Source organism: Acanthopagrus latus, chromosome 6 (genome assembly GCF_904848185.1).
Source record: "Acanthopagrus latus isolate v.2019 chromosome 6, fAcaLat1.1, whole genome shotgun sequence".
Lineage (NCBI taxonomy): Eukaryota > Metazoa > Chordata > Actinopteri > Spariformes > Sparidae > Acanthopagrus > Acanthopagrus latus.
In genome coordinates, this window is record NC_051044.1 from 4684702 (window position 1) to 4699811 (window position 15110).

At 44.4% G+C, this 15110-nt stretch overlaps 2 protein-coding genes across 7 annotated transcripts in view; one reads left to right on the forward strand and one right to left on the reverse strand.

Annotated features, from left to right (window-relative positions):
* Positions 1-1210, forward strand: part of rspo4 (R-spondin 4) — a 35014-nt gene extending 33804 nt beyond the window's left edge. Inside the window, exon 5 of the mRNA XM_037099904.1 lies at positions 25-1210. Within this exon, the coding sequence (XP_036955799.1) occupies positions 25-158 (134 nt within the window). The 3' untranslated portion in view covers positions 159-1210. The remainder of the gene's footprint in view (positions 1-24) is intronic.
* Positions 1211-3204: 1994 nt separating this feature from the next.
* chd6 (chromodomain helicase DNA binding protein 6) overlaps positions 3205-15110 on the reverse strand; it is a 98429-nt gene continuing 86523 nt past the window's right edge. For 4 of the 6 annotated variants that reach the window (XM_037100237.1, XM_037100238.1, XM_037100239.1 and 1 more), the window contains exons 39-45: positions 14868-15019; positions 14338-14601; positions 12314-12949; positions 11889-12128; positions 11585-11752; positions 11028-11132; positions 3205-10832 (exon numbers count right to left, since the gene is read on the reverse strand). In XM_037100237.1, the coding sequence (XP_036956132.1) occupies positions 9570-10832; positions 11028-11132; positions 11585-11752; positions 11889-12128; positions 12314-12949; positions 14338-14601; positions 14868-15019 (2828 nt within the window). In that variant the 3' untranslated portion in view covers positions 3205-9569. The remainder of the gene's footprint in view (positions 10833-11027; positions 11133-11584; positions 11753-11888; positions 12129-12313; positions 12950-14337; positions 14602-14867; positions 15020-15110) is intronic. The other 2 variants (XM_037100241.1, XM_037100240.1) reach the window with 2 other exon arrangements.

Here is a 15110-nt window from a genome sequence, read left to right on the forward strand (position 1 = left end):
TCACTTTGTTTTTTTGTCCGCCAGAAAGAAGAAAGATTAAAAAAGGAGGACTTGGAAGGAAGAGGGAGAGAAAACGACTACGGCTGCTCGCCAACGACAACGGCGGCCACTCGCTGAACGGAACGACAGACGGCGGCGGGCAGAGCGGCGACCCCTGAGGACGAGGACGCACGGCTCACCACGACACGCGCTGGACTGTCGGTCGGCTGACGTCAGTTTTGAAATCAGAGACCAAATCTTCGTTTTTGTTTGTTTTATTATTATCATTATTATTATTATTATTATTATTATTATTATTATTATTATGCTTCCAATCAGCCTGTGCGACCTGAACACACTGTGCAACACAACGATGTTTACTGGAAACACAAAATTAACAATTTTTATTATGAGCCAGAAGTTTCTTGTGCGGCGACCAGTGAGTCAAAGTTCTCCGCGGTGCGTTTGCCAGTCCAGGATGACGTCAGCTTCTGTCTGAGACAGGAATCATTTGTTTGTAGAGGTTCATGAAATTTTAATCAGCGACTGTCTTGCTTACGTTTGGTGACGTGACGTCTCGCGGTCAGAATCTTGATCAGCGTCACAAAAGTTCTGATGCAGGTGAAATTTGAGCTTTTACATCTAAAACAAAGTGGTGACAACAACAGATTCCACACGTGATCTCAGGAACGATGAGATTAGAAAGATTCCTGTGGAGTTTTCTCTCGAACAGAGTTTCTGTTTACATTCAGCAGCACAGTGTGCGTCATTCAGAGCTGTTTTTACCCAGACGGGGCACCAACACAAGCATGTAGTCCTCCATTGTTGTTGTTGTTGTTGTTGTTATGAAACGTCGCAGGGTTAAAAGGTCGAAGGCTCGAGGTCGAGGGGAGGGGCGATGGCTGATTCGCTGTCCAAACGAGAACCCGAGGGCGCCGTTTCTGAATTTTTCCACCCTGAGACCAGGTTTCATAAAAGCGTGTTTATAGGATCCATGTGGACGATCGGACAAAACACAGAAGCGTCTCCATGTGGACGGACCCTGTAGACGAGGGCATGAACTCCACAGAGAAACTTTGGCTCACCAAACCTGAACATCCTGCAGACCCTCGCTCACCTCTCTGACCCGCCGCTGGTTAAACGACACAATCACCAGAACAAATGTTGGCACACAAACCGCTCGGTCAAATATCAGGTTTTGGCTTAAAATACTGTCCGAAACTTGGGATGAAACTCTAACATTTTATTCTGGCGACTTTCCTCTCAAAGACGTTCGTCAGTCGAGGAAACACGAAGAGACGTTTTCCTGCGAGTCGTTTCTAAATCAGAGAGATTCGTCCCCTGAACTTCATCACTCATCACTCGGAAGTAAAACACGTTCAGTCCCTGGCTTTGGAATCATCTCATGACAAAAGTTACATTAAAAAAACAAAAAACAAATGTAAATACAAAAATAAAAACATGTTGCATATCGAGTTTGACACACAGCGAAACTGTAACTTCACACACGGATTTAATGTAAACGTGCTGTACGAAGAAACAGACGGCGAGACGACGTGTGAATGAAATGTATTCAGTAAATCAGCCTTAATAATAATAATAATAATAATAATAATAATAATAATAATAATCTGTTGTTGCACAAGTAAAAGCTGAAGGTCACCTGTCTGTTCAGTGGCTTGCTCCTGTCACCTGTGTATTTATCAGTGTTTCTCTGACCCGATGGATTTTTATTCCACAACGTGAATGTATGTTTCAGTAAAATGTATATTTTGATGCCGCAGGCTTCGTCCAACCTTTGAATATTTACAGACGTGTGAGTTCTGCCTTCGTCGACGTGCTTGAAATTGCATCTGTGTGACATTAAGATTGTGGTTTGACAGCAGAGGAGTAAAAAAAAAAAAATTTTTCTCCCCTCACTGATTTCTGTCTTTGTGTTTTGTTTGAGTTATTTCTGGAACAGTCTGGACGTCAGTGGAGGTTCAAGATCTTAAACTAAACTTAAAATGTTACAAAAGACCACGAATTGGCTGAAAACTAAGTCTAGAGATGAACATATTCATATTCTTGATTCTGTGTCAGCTGGCTTCACATTAAAGTACTTTATGAAAGACACGTTGTCACAGACCAGTCCTGGGGTTTGATGAATACGCCTCGTCATGTCCACAGCGTGAGAGGACAGTGTGACAAAAAACTGTCCAGAGAAACTCGACAAAGACTTCAACATGTCGACTTTGTCTCCAATATCTGCAAATCCGAGTCCGACTGAGCTTTGTGGGACGTCGCCGAAACACATCAGATCCTCACTTCTGGGGTCCTGGACTTGTTCCTGGACGGTTCCACAGACTTGGATCTGGCCGGGTCGACGCCTTCTGAGCTCCTCGCCACCTTCTTCAAGTTCCCGAGCAGTTTTTTCGTGTTGACGCCGTGACCATGATCCCTCTGGTTTCCCCAGCAGGACGTCACATCACAACGAGACGTCTTTCACCCGGTCACAACACACTGCACCATCGACGTGAGTCGGAAGCTGCTGCTTTAAAGTAAAACTGAAACGAGTCATTCAGCGTAACGAGCGCTTTTACTTGGATGGTTTAACTACATTCAGCTTCTAATATGTGTACTTCTACTCGAGTATAAACACTGAAAGCAGATCTTCTGCTTCTCACAGGGTATTTCTACATTTGTACTTGACATCCCAAAAATATCTGACAACTTCAAACTACAAACTAGAAGTCGACACCGAACTGATCATTTGAGTATTTCCTTTTGTTTTATACTTCCTCTCCACAACATTTATTCGATACCTTTAGTTACTTTGCAGATTCAGATTATTCAGAGTTAACAGGCGTTTAATTGTGCCGTGTTAACGATCACATAGTGTTTGTATGCGAGGACGCTGCGTCAGAGCCAAAACTAGCACATTTTCTTAATTTGTCGGCAATCTGACAGAAAAATCTCAGATACCGATGATCGAGGAAAAAGCTGAATATTGGCAGCAACCGACAATCAATACAAAGACCCGACAAGTGAGCAGCACCGACTCTCTCCGCCACTCAGATACGGAACGGCTGAATCAACACACACTTCATCTTTCTCTCCTTTTCAGCGTTTCAGGGTCACTGCAGACTTTTTCCCAGCATGCACTCTGAAAGCGCAGCCAGAACACTTCAGGTTTATCGAGGTCAAGTCGAGAGAGAGAGAGAGAGAGAATGAATTACTCTTCAGAAAGTTGAAAGTCATCTTTTATTGCACAATAAAAGATCACACATACCATGTTTTGACTCATGAGATTGGTCCACATGGGAATACAGAGAGCTATAGTTACAAATAAGAAACAAACAAAAAAAAAGAAAAAGGAAAAAAGATTAAAAACCCCACCACAGAACTCAGTAATGACCCGGTGTCTGACGTCAGGAGCAGCCACTTATTTTTCTCTTTTCTCCACTGCTTTTTTTTTTTTTTTTTTAAAAGAACATCCTCGTGGATTAACTCTCAGTCGGTTCAGCGTTTCGAGGCCGTCGACACTCTGTGACCGTCCCTCTCTGTGTGATAGTGAGCCGGCTGGTTTCACTGACAGGAAGTCGTTCCTACACTTTATTTCTTTATTTTTCAAATCAGCTGCTGTGATTTTAATTTGAGTGTCCGTGCTGAGACTGACAGCTAAATGTTAGTTTCCCTTCGTGACTACAAATTGGTTCAATTAGCTTTTGAAGCAAACTCGAGAAAAATGGATGTGAGATTATTGTGAGTGGGAAGAAGAAGAAGAAGAAGGCGACAGTAGCAGGGCGAGTTTTAAACTATCTAATATCTAAACGCTGTTTTTATTCCTTACTATTTATTCACCTCTTCGTATTTTCAGTGTCTGTGAAACCAGCCGGAGGTGAATCAAGACAGAAGATTTTCTCACGCATTGAATGTTTCTTTTTCAAAAAGGAAAAAACAAAAAAAAAAAAGGTTTTGACTTTTGATCTCTAAATCAAACATGAAGTTTTAGTGTGTTTGGCTACTCCATCAGGTTTCTGATGTCCTGGCTTCACTCTCTGTTTCTTTCCTCATTTCAGATTTCATTTTTCATCCACAATCGATCAAACTGGAGCCTTTTATTGGAACAAATCACAAAAATCAGCTGACAGGGATTTAGTGTCTTTCTTAAGGACACTTCAAGCAGGGCAGAGCCTGAACATGAACCCTCCAGATGAATGAAAGGCCATGAACATGATCAACAACAACAACAAAAAAAGAAATTAAGATATCTTCTTTCAGAATAATGTCTGTGTCTGCTCCAGAAGCGGACAGTTTTCTGTCATCGTCTCCTAAAAATGTGGTCAGAAAACATCAAAACACACATTTTGTAGTTTGGATCAACTGTTGGCTGCTCCGCGGGGGGGAAACAACAACACCACCGCGAGTCGGTTCAGCCCACTCGTGACACAGAGGGGTCGCAGATTATTGGATTATTGTTGTTATTATTGCATGGCACTTGTAACTCACTTCCTCCTGACTATGCTGAGAAAATGAAGAGGAGATATTCTGCAGGATTTTCTTGTAATGACAATAAAAAAAACAAAAAAAAACAAAGCAGATCAGCAGACGATGAGGGCGACAAAAGAAAAGCAGAGAGAGTTTATCTTCCATGTGAACCAAAATGCTTTTTTTTTGTTTAGTTTTTTTTTTTTTTTTTTGCTTTTCAGGAGACGTTCGAGAGAAACAAAACGAGCCAATAATCAGTCAAGAGACAACGATGTAAAGACAAGAACTATACAATAAATACATTACTTATGATAAGAGATACAACATGTTGAGGTGACCGTTTAAGTTAACCGAAGAGGACTTCAAATGGAACAGAAAGAACACTGTTAAGCGAAGGCGTGGTGTGACACGAACAGACGATACAGAGCCATCGACCTCCTGCTGTCGTCACATGATGCACCTACGAGTTTCAAGTTTTTACACGAGAACGAGCCAGTAACAGGAAAATGATGTGCGTACGCGGGCTGTGGAGTTTTATTTTTTTTCCTTTTCATATCTTTGAGCTGCGGAACTGAACAAATTCTTTTTGATTTTTTTTCTTTGTTTTTTTTTTTCTTTTTTTTTTTCTTTTTTTCAAACCAGGAATTCTCAACAAAACACACGAGAACAATCAAGATACTTGAGCTGGATACATACTGTGTGTGTGTGCGCATTATCGTCCTGCGTGTGCTGGATACCAAACGGAAGGCCTCGTACAGGAAGAGAGTGGTGTGGGATTAAAACAGCCGTCTTTAAAGGGAAATTCTGGTGTTATTTTGGCTGATTTAGAGACTTGAGAAAGTGAACCCTCGGACGAGCCTCCCGCAGATTTCCTGATGTGAAACATTCATCTCTGTCGCCACCCTCCGGGTTAATAACCATCTTGTCATGATAGCATGAAATTAAAACTGAAACTGAAGCCATCCTCGTCAGAAAAAGACAGCCATTTTGGACGACAGATTAAAGCTTCAACGTGTATTGACATTCATCGTTAGGTAGCGAACTCTAGTGGCTGTAGGAATTATTACAGCCGCGAATGGACGTGAGGAAAAGTAGTATAAAGAGTGAAAAGTTCGTGAAAAGACCCTCAGGCTAACTTTCTGCAGACTTCCAGAGAGTCCGCTCAGGCTGCGAGACTCTGATTTAACCACAAGTGATCGAAATAGAGATGTGGTGTTAAACTGTTTCCAAATGAAAAACAAAAATAACCACATCACATGATATTCTACCACATCGTGAGACAGAAATATGGTCTGAAAAAGCTGCAGGAGGCTCGCACTCGTTCGACGCCTTGCAGGAGTTTTTCTAAACGTCTCCAAAAGGAGTCGGTGTGTGAAATGTCACAGCGAACAGAATTTCCCTTTAACGAAACAGCGCCGCGTCACCTTGGTAACGGTGAGACCCAACAAAGACTCGTAACTTTCAGCGACGATGAAGTGAAGCCCACAAAAAGAGAAAACGTTAAAAGTAATTTTTTCGAGGCACTGGTAAGAAAAAAAAATAGTCACTTTTTTGTTGACTCTCCATTTGTGCTTTGAGGGATGACTGATTGATTTATAAACGTAGTGATTTTTTATTTTTTGGACAGCGGTACCTTCAGCATCACTGCAGGCTTCTAAAGATAATGCACATCACCAAGGCCGTGTCGCTTACGAGCAAAAAAAGGACAAAACTGAACACAAGCGCGATAAACATGTCCCTATATGGAGATGTAACAGAACAATCGATACAAAAAAAAATTAAAAATACTTGCTAAATAAGGCATTTACTTTGAATAATACATAATGAAACTAAGAGAGAGAAGAATGTCATATTTGGTGAGAGTTTGGCAAAGCAAAAAGAAAAAGTATAATAAATTATATGTAGCCACAAACTGTGACAAGGCAACAACTATGTTTTTATCCCCCCCGAACAATGTGAACCTGTGAGGACGAGACAGAAGAGACACCACGACAAAAGGTGTGCGCATGCATGCACACAGACACACTCTCCCATGATCACACACACACACACACACACACACACACACACTCGCAGTCTCACACTCTCACACACAGAAACAGGTCAACATTCACAAAAAGACATTGTGCAAAAATAATGTTTTCATGTATGAAAACAAAACAAAAAGTGAAGTCCAAACGTCATGAACAGAAACATTTTTGACATGAACCCCCCACAAAAATAATACGGACCCTGTTCTGAAAAGACTGAATAAAACCAGCGACTTGCATCCATTTAATGTACAGTACAGTCCGGTTGATACAGAGAACACTGGAACTAAGCTCGATGCAAAACTCCCCCTCGCATTCGTCAAGTATTTCTTTTTTTTTTTCTTTTTTCTTCCCAACGGAGAAACAAAAAAAAGGTGAAAGAAATAAACGGTGCACTTGAAAAAAAACAAACAAACAAACAAAAAAAACAGCAATATACAGCGATAGATTTACATATTTAGAAACTCTTAGTATGAACTGCAATTAAAACTAATCTGAGGGAAAAAAAAAAAGAAAGAAAGGAGACGAAGAGCACCGACGAGGCCGCTTTGTATCCCTCCTCCTCCTGTTTGATCTGTTCCGTTACAAACAGATCTTCCCTTTCGCTGGACAGATGGTTGACGACGCACACAGAAAATCTCTCTGGACACTGACTTTATAAAAAAGGAAAACAGGAAGGAGAGTATGGGCAAAAAAAAAAAAAAAAAGATGCTACAGGTCAGGATCGTAACCTCTTCATGATGAGCCACAGTTTCACTGATTTCCTGCGAGTCAATTTAATTTGGGACTCAGTTAAAAGAATAAAAAACCCTCCTCCTCTCTTCTTTCCTCCCTCCACCCTCATGTTGTCAGGGACACGATAACCATCAGGTCTGCCTCACGTCGCCCCCTGCTGACCGCACCGAGAACTGAACTTTGAGATTCCTGATTTCTTCTGAAGGGGAATCTCTCAAAGTGACTTTGTGTCTGAGTTTATAAAAACATAAATCTTTACACGGTGCTTAAAAAAAAAAAAAAAAACATAAAAAGAAATTAATCTCATGATTGTTCTCTGCTTCTATCAATGAAAGCAAAAGAGACTGAGTTCTTGTTCTGAATACCACTCAACACTTCCTGTTGTTGGGCTCTGAATTATTACTCTACACTTAAATCAATAAACTGACTTCTTTTTTAATCACATGTACATTTCTAATAGAATTCTTTTACATAAGTTCAATTTAAAGCAAAGATTTTCTCTCAATTTGAGTCAATGTGTATAAATTAAATCACCAGATGTGTGATTTATTACAGGAGACAGAATAACTCAGTTACTTCAGTGTAAAATATTTCAATAATAAATGCTTAAAAGACGCATCAGGTTTGTGTAGAAGTTCCCTTTAACTTTGTACACGATGACTGAATTAAAACATCGAGTTTATGTGTCAGCAGGATTAATTTTTCTTCTTAAACCTCCCAGATTGGGACCAGCACATACAAATATCTGTGTAATATTTAATATTATCTGGTCCTTCTTTTATTTCCCACTGAAGATTCTCAAAAATCACTTGTGCGTCTATTTTGCAGGCGTCTTGAATCTGATCACGTCACGCAGCGCACGTGGTGTACGCTTTTTTTAAGTTTTCTAAATATTTTTGGCATATGATAGAAATGCTGAATATCCCCCTGATAGAGGTGCGAGTCTGTGCCGCTGTCCACGGGACTGAAATGGATCGGAGGCGATCGAACAGACAGACAGAACTCGTCAGTTTGCCGTCTTGGCCTGCTGCTTTTTGTCTTTTTGCCATAATTCCACTGCAGCCGTCCACAAACAGAAGACGAGACACATTAACTCAACATGACAGAAGAACTTTGCCTTAAATCTGACACTTTACATTGAACTTATGTCATAACATTGAAAGTGTACATGTAATTAAAATACTTCAAGTCACTGTTTAAGGCTTTATTTTATTTTCTTTTTCGAGTGTAGTGTGAAAAGAAAATGACTTTGTAACTCCGAACTTCTACTAGAAGTTATAGCAGCAACTGTGTAGCAATAATAATAATAATAATAATAATAATAATAATAAGCGCTGACAAGTTAAAGTTGAAGTAAATGTGAGAAAGTAAAATGAATAAATGAATATTCAGTCCTGGGATCTATTAACCTCACTGGTGTTGAGACGATTTGGAGATTCTACTCAGTTTACAGTCACTGTTTTTCAGATTTGGACTTTTTCTTTTTTTTTTTTAAAAGTGCAAAATGTACTTTCATTCTTTGAGTAACATTAAGAAGACTGAGAGATTCTGACAAGGGTTCTGAAATGTATCTGAGCTGCTGTTTGTTTTATTTCCCTCAGTATCGACGTGGAGTTTTAGTGTCACATGAATCTGGGAATGCTGCTTCAGACTGTCAAGTTAATCTGCAGGTTCTTCGACATTGCACAGAGATAATCTAAACAAATATCGCTCAGTGAAGTGGAGTGTGCCAGAAGACAGTACTCGGGTGTGACCTTGAACTTAAGATACACAAGTTGCTCCTCTGCTTCTCTAAACTCCCAAACTGTGGTGAGAAGTTCAAACGGCTTCGAGGGGAAACACGACTCTGCGTCACCGTCCTGCAAACGCACCAAACCAAAATCTGAAACTCTGCGACAGATTTTTTTTTTGTTTGTTTGGTTTTTTTTAAACAGCCGACGCCGCTCCTGGTTCACACATCTCGCCTGCAGTGTGTGTGTGTGTGTATATGAGTGTGTGTGTGTGTCTATGTGTGTGTGTTGACAAACGTCCCGCCTGACCCGGTCTTGATGCAGAATGCAGGGGAAGAATACACAGAAGATTTCTTACACTAGTTTTTTTTTTTTCTTTTGTATACAAGGAGGGAGTGGAGAGGGTGGGCGGGGGCGGGGTGGGGGGGGGGTCTTGGTATATAAACATAACCGAGGTGAATATAATCATCATCGTTATTATTAGTCATCATCATCATAATAAAAGTCTTTACATGGACATTGACTGACAGACACGGCACAAACTTTACACTGTTGCTCAGTCGAGAAAGAGGAGGCAGGAGGAGAGAGCAGGAGGTGGTCGTCTCTCTGCAAGTTTTCTCCTCCTCTACGCCTCCTCTCCTTCCACCTGTCTCTGCTCCTCAGTGTCCTGCTTCTCCTCCTCCTCCTCCTCCTCCTCCTCCTCCTCCTCCTCCGCTGCCTCCCCTCCTGTGTCCTCCTTCTCCTCTGTGGCTGCTCCCTCCAGGTGGTTATGGGAGTCTGGTTCCTGGGGCTCTGCAGGCCCGTCCTCTCCGTCTCCCTGCCCAGTCTGGGGCTCTTCAGTCGGGGACAGGCCCGGGTCCGGAGCCGAGGTAGAGGGGATGGAGGGAGATGAGGAGGAGGCTGGCTGGGAGGTGACAACACGTTTAACTGTACTTTCTTTCTCTTCTACCTTCCCCGTCGCCGCCTTCTCCCTCTCCTCCTCTCTCTCACCCTCCTCCCGCCCTCTCTTCCTCCTTCTCTTGGGGCTGCCCGGGGAGCCGTCCACGGCACCGGGAGGCATGGCGGGCAGCGCCATGATGCCGCCGTGCGGTAAGAACATGTGCGGGTACAGCAGACCGTGGGACATGCCCGGGATCAGGAAGGGGTTGAAGGTAAGATGGCTGCCGGTCCCGCCTCCGAGATGCGCAGCACCGAGATGTGCCCTGCTGGTGGAGGTGATGATGGCTGCTGTCTCCGCCCCTGCTGGTCTTTTGTTTGCCTCCACTGCTCCTTTCTCCTCCCTGCTCCTTTCCTTTTCTCCACCACCGGAGCCAGAGGAGGCGGCACTCTCTCTCTCAGCAGGCGTCGTCGACGAGGGGCTGCCTGCCTCCGAAGTCGACGGCGCGGTTGTCGTGGTGACTTTTGCAGCCGACAGTGAAGAAGAGGAGGAGGAGCTGGGGTGAGGAGGTGGTGCCGCATGCGCCATCATTGCACCAACGCTGAACAAGGCGTGTTGAGGGATCCCAGCCCCATGGGGGTGCGGGATGCCATGCAGCATCATGGGTAACATATTCAACCCGTTCTTGGCATCGTCTGCCGACGCTCCGGCTCCACCCGCCTGCACGGCTGCAGAGAAACCATGAGGGAATCCTGCCGCCATGATCCCAGAGATGGGAATTCCAGGAATACCACCGCGGAGGTTCTGCATGGCCACCATGGAGTCCATGCTGCCGATTAATCCGCCGTTCATGAAGAGTGGAGGGCCGAGGCTGGATGAGGTGGAGTCAGAGACCGTCAACAGGGGCTTCGGCATCTCACTGCGAGGCCGCCGCCCACGGCGCCGAGAGCCCGGGTCCCTGTTGACCGGTTCGGTCAGGATCCTAGAGAACTTCCCTTCAGGAAGGAAACCCTGCAGGTGGGGAGGAGGAAGAGGTTAAAGGTCAAGGAGATTACAGTCAGTGTGTGATGGTTTAGCACAGAATCAAAATTCGTTTTTTCAATTTGAAAATAAAATGTGATTTACATAAAACTTCCTCGTTTAATTGTTAAGTGCACAATCCTGCATGTTTGTGCATCAGGAGGTGATGAGTGTTGTTCTACTCACAGAGTGTTTGACCACATCCGCCCAGTCTGGAGCTACATAATACTCTGAGTTTGCATCCAACCACCTGGAGAGCTCCTTTATGGCCGGAGCCATGGCGCCACCAAGCTGCAAGACAGGAAAAAGCAAACGAACATTACAACAATGATCAACTCATCGTCATATTCAACTTTACGGCAGCCTGTATTACGATTAAGGACGCACCAATTTATCGGTTGGCAAATAAAATGACATTCATCGATGGCAGTGGCTGATATTTATCTGTAGTGTCACATTTACTTTAACTGAGCTACTGGCTCATTACATGCATCTGTGTCAGGTTATGCAAGTTAAAATTCTTATAACTGAGTAGTTATGTGGCAAAAAAGGCTTTCGAAGCAGCCCTAACCCTAACCCCGAAAAACTAGAATATTTCTTATTCTGTATTTAGTTAATTACACTGAACACTGGTGATGTCTATTATCAGACACTTTTTATAACCATTTCCTACGACTGAACATAGAGACCATGCAGACCAACTGTTGTTTATGTCCTCTGTTTGTTGTTTGTGTTGTTCCTACCCTGCGCCCGGTGCCTCGGTGCACAACAGGAACCCTCTCCTCCCCCGTCAAAGAGTTGATGTCCAGCTTGGTCGGGTCTTTGCAGCGATGCCTCCTCTGCTTTGGACGCTCCACGAAACCGTGTAGCAGACCCGCTCCAGACTGCAGCGTGGGAGAGAATAGACAAGACTGATGAGAGAGAAGAATGAGAGGATTATTCACGCGCTCAAAAAACTCTGCTCATGTACGAAATGGCTGACAGAGAATATGACACGGATACAGACTGTTAAACACGGGAACAAGCAGACAAAACGTCAAGACTTACGTGAGTGAACGTGGGGAGGTCCATGCTGTATCCCGGGTTCTGTCTCAGCCACTCCATCAGACCTTTGCTCGCCGCCTCTCTGTCAATGGCGATGATCTCCGGCTGAGGTGGCGTCTGGGTGGGGGTGGGCGTAGAGGAGGAGGACGGCGTGGGGGGCCCGGCGGGTCGCTCTGAAGGAGAGGGGGACGGCGAGGAGGTGGAGGAGGAAACGGAGGAGTGGCTGATTACCTCCACCCGGCCCTGCAGGATGAAGGACACACACACAGGTGCAGGTGTTTTTAACAGTCTGATATTAGAAAGAATTACCTCTCGAATGCAATCTTCTTTTCTTTACCTGGTGATTTTTTTTTTTAATCCCACAGGTGTGTTTTCTCTCTTTCACATTGAAGCACATACATGATAATTGCCCTCCTCCCTCCACCCACCTGTGACTCCGGGAGGTGCAGTCCTCTGCTCTTGGTGAACTCAGAGTACAGAGCTTCCACGTTTCTCCTCCTCCCTCTCCTCCTCCTCAGTGAGTCATCTCCCCTCAGGCTCCCGTTAACTATTTGTCCCGTTACAGGATGGATGAGGCCGGCCTGCAGTATCCCGGCCATGTCGATCCCCACAGAGCCTGTGAGTGGTGCTGTGATGGGCGGCGGTGGAGGCAGCTTGTGACTGCTGGCAGCACCGGCACCGTGATGGCTGATTGCCGGTGCAACCACAGCTTCTCCCGCCCCACTGGTGGTGCTTATTTCTCCGGACGACTTGGTCAGATCAATGGCCGTTTCTTGCCAACCATTAATCAACATGGCTCCCGTACGGTGAGAGGGCGGGGCCACCACCGGAGTAACGCAACTGGAGCTGGTGGTAGTCGCAGTTGTGTGGCATGACGCTGCTGATTTGCCTGCTAAAACCTTGGCGGCGGCTGCAGCTGCAGCTGCCTCGTAGTCGTAAGACCTCCGCCCTCCCGCTCGTTTGAGCTCAGGGAGGTAGGGAGGAGCCACGAGCCTCTCCTGTAAGAGAGGCAAGGAGGTGAGGCGCCAAGCTCCGCGCCCGCATGCCCCGCCCCGCTGCATGTACTGTCAGAGTGGACAGGGTGGGTGAGGGGTAGACAAGAATGGGAGAGAGATGATGGCTTTGTTAAACATACATATGGACTGAGACACAACACAGTGGCGGCTATCAACCAGACCTGGGTTAAACCATGAGCTCTACACCTCGACTGATGCTTAAAATCTCCCTCTTCGTTTAAGATTAATCTGTCAGGTGCCTGGAGAAACTTCCTGGTTTGTTTAAATCTTAAATTAAGAGATACGAAGTGAAATAAGTCGCTCACAGCTCCTCTGTTCCCTGATCGATGGAGTGTTACATTTTGGAAACTATTCCATTGGATTAAACCTACTGACTATGAATTGGGTGTAAATAAAAAGCACCTGTAAATTATTATCCTTAAATTTGATGAATAATGTATATTTGCTAGTTAAAGGACGACTAGCTGCCCAAGTCTGATATCAACATGTATAATATCAACAGTACACATTACAGAGACAGGGAACTTTACAAAAAGCAACAAAGCGATGGTGTGAACCCGAGGTGCCCAGTTACAGTTAGAAACCCACTGCTGCTCACTATGCTCTTTGCTAGCTAGCTATCATTAGCAAGTTAGCTCAGTTTGCCAAAAAGCCAGAGGCCCTATTAGCTGACGGGAGTCTACCTGGACCGTGACCTCAGATCATAAGTGAGCTCAACTTAACTAAGACCAAGAACAGAGGTCAGTTTGAAGACAGGCGACACAGTATGGAGGTGATTTACAGCAGCTCTGACCTCCTCACATCTTATTCTGTGCATTGAGGATTTATTTAGACCAGAGATGATTGTAGAAAGACAAAGCAAGACTGTTTTGGTGAGTTATATTTTGTTTATGTCCAGTTTGAATAAAGTTGAGTTGAGTAAGAAATGAGCTACGACAATATTAACTGTCTTTTTTACATTGTGTGAATTTGTTTCATTTATTTAGTGGACTGAAGATTAAGAGCTTGTGGAAGCTGCTTGCTACAGCTGAAACTATCGAGACTAAACTATCGAACTAGAACAGACCGGTGCTAGCTGGTTAGCATGCTAACTTCAGTGGATATTTCTGCAACACAGTACAGAGTGTTTGATGTCTTTTAACTTTGAATGTCAACACTGCCCCCTGTTATGTTTAAGTTATGTTTTCAATGTAAACTACTTAGGATCAATAAAGTCTATCTATCTATCTATCTATCTATCTATCTATCTATCTATCTATCTATCCAGGAGTCTACAGTCAGCTTCAGTGAGCATTATTAGCAGTGCAAACTGGACATCACTCTTATGAACCATGGCGTGAGATAGTGGAGATACATGTGGACAGATGACAGATGCATAGATATGTACATCAAAGGGAGTTCATTCATACTTTCAGAGGGTCACCGGTAATCCTCACCTTAGGTAGTCTTGTGAGAGGGGGAGGGATGGGGAACCCCAGCCCAGCGTTCGCCTGCTGAACCCTGGCCTGACCTGAGACGGAGCTGGCGGCCGTGGTGGGGAGGAAGCCCGCTCGGTGGTGCTGGTGTTGGGCTAAACTGTTGGCCAGGCAGGAGTTGGCAGGGAGGGAGCCGGGCGAGTCGTACTGCTCGCTGGATGAAGGCCACTTCCCCTTCAGGATGGCGTGGCAGATGCTGTCTAGGCGGTTGATGATGACCCGGTCCTACAGGGAGCGACACAACAGAAGAGGACTGAACTAATGATGTGGCCTGAGACGGTGTGAAGGGTCGGACAACCACTCAGCACAACAAAACTAATCTCTACCTAAAATAATGCACTGTGACAACATATTAGGGTTAAAATGTGAGTATTTAGCTCATGATGTAGCACGTTTTGTTGCTCAAAAACCCTCTGCTGCTCTGTGATGCACGTCATACAATTCTTGAAATATCATAACAGACATTTTAGGCATAGATGACGCCACAGTACCTTCGGCCACTCGGAAAACGAGTAAAGTGCTTTCTCCTGTAACAGCTGAGCGATGGTGGGCTCCCTGCTGTCGTGGAGGCTGTCGGGAATCTCACACATGGAAATTGGAGTTGCAAACCGGGGACTGCTCACATAACCTTCCACCACAGCCACTACAAGAGAGGATGACAGGTTAAAGCGCAACATCGTGTCGTGTTTTTAGAAGCAGAGCATTTTTCAAAATAAATTATGTCTTCATTAACA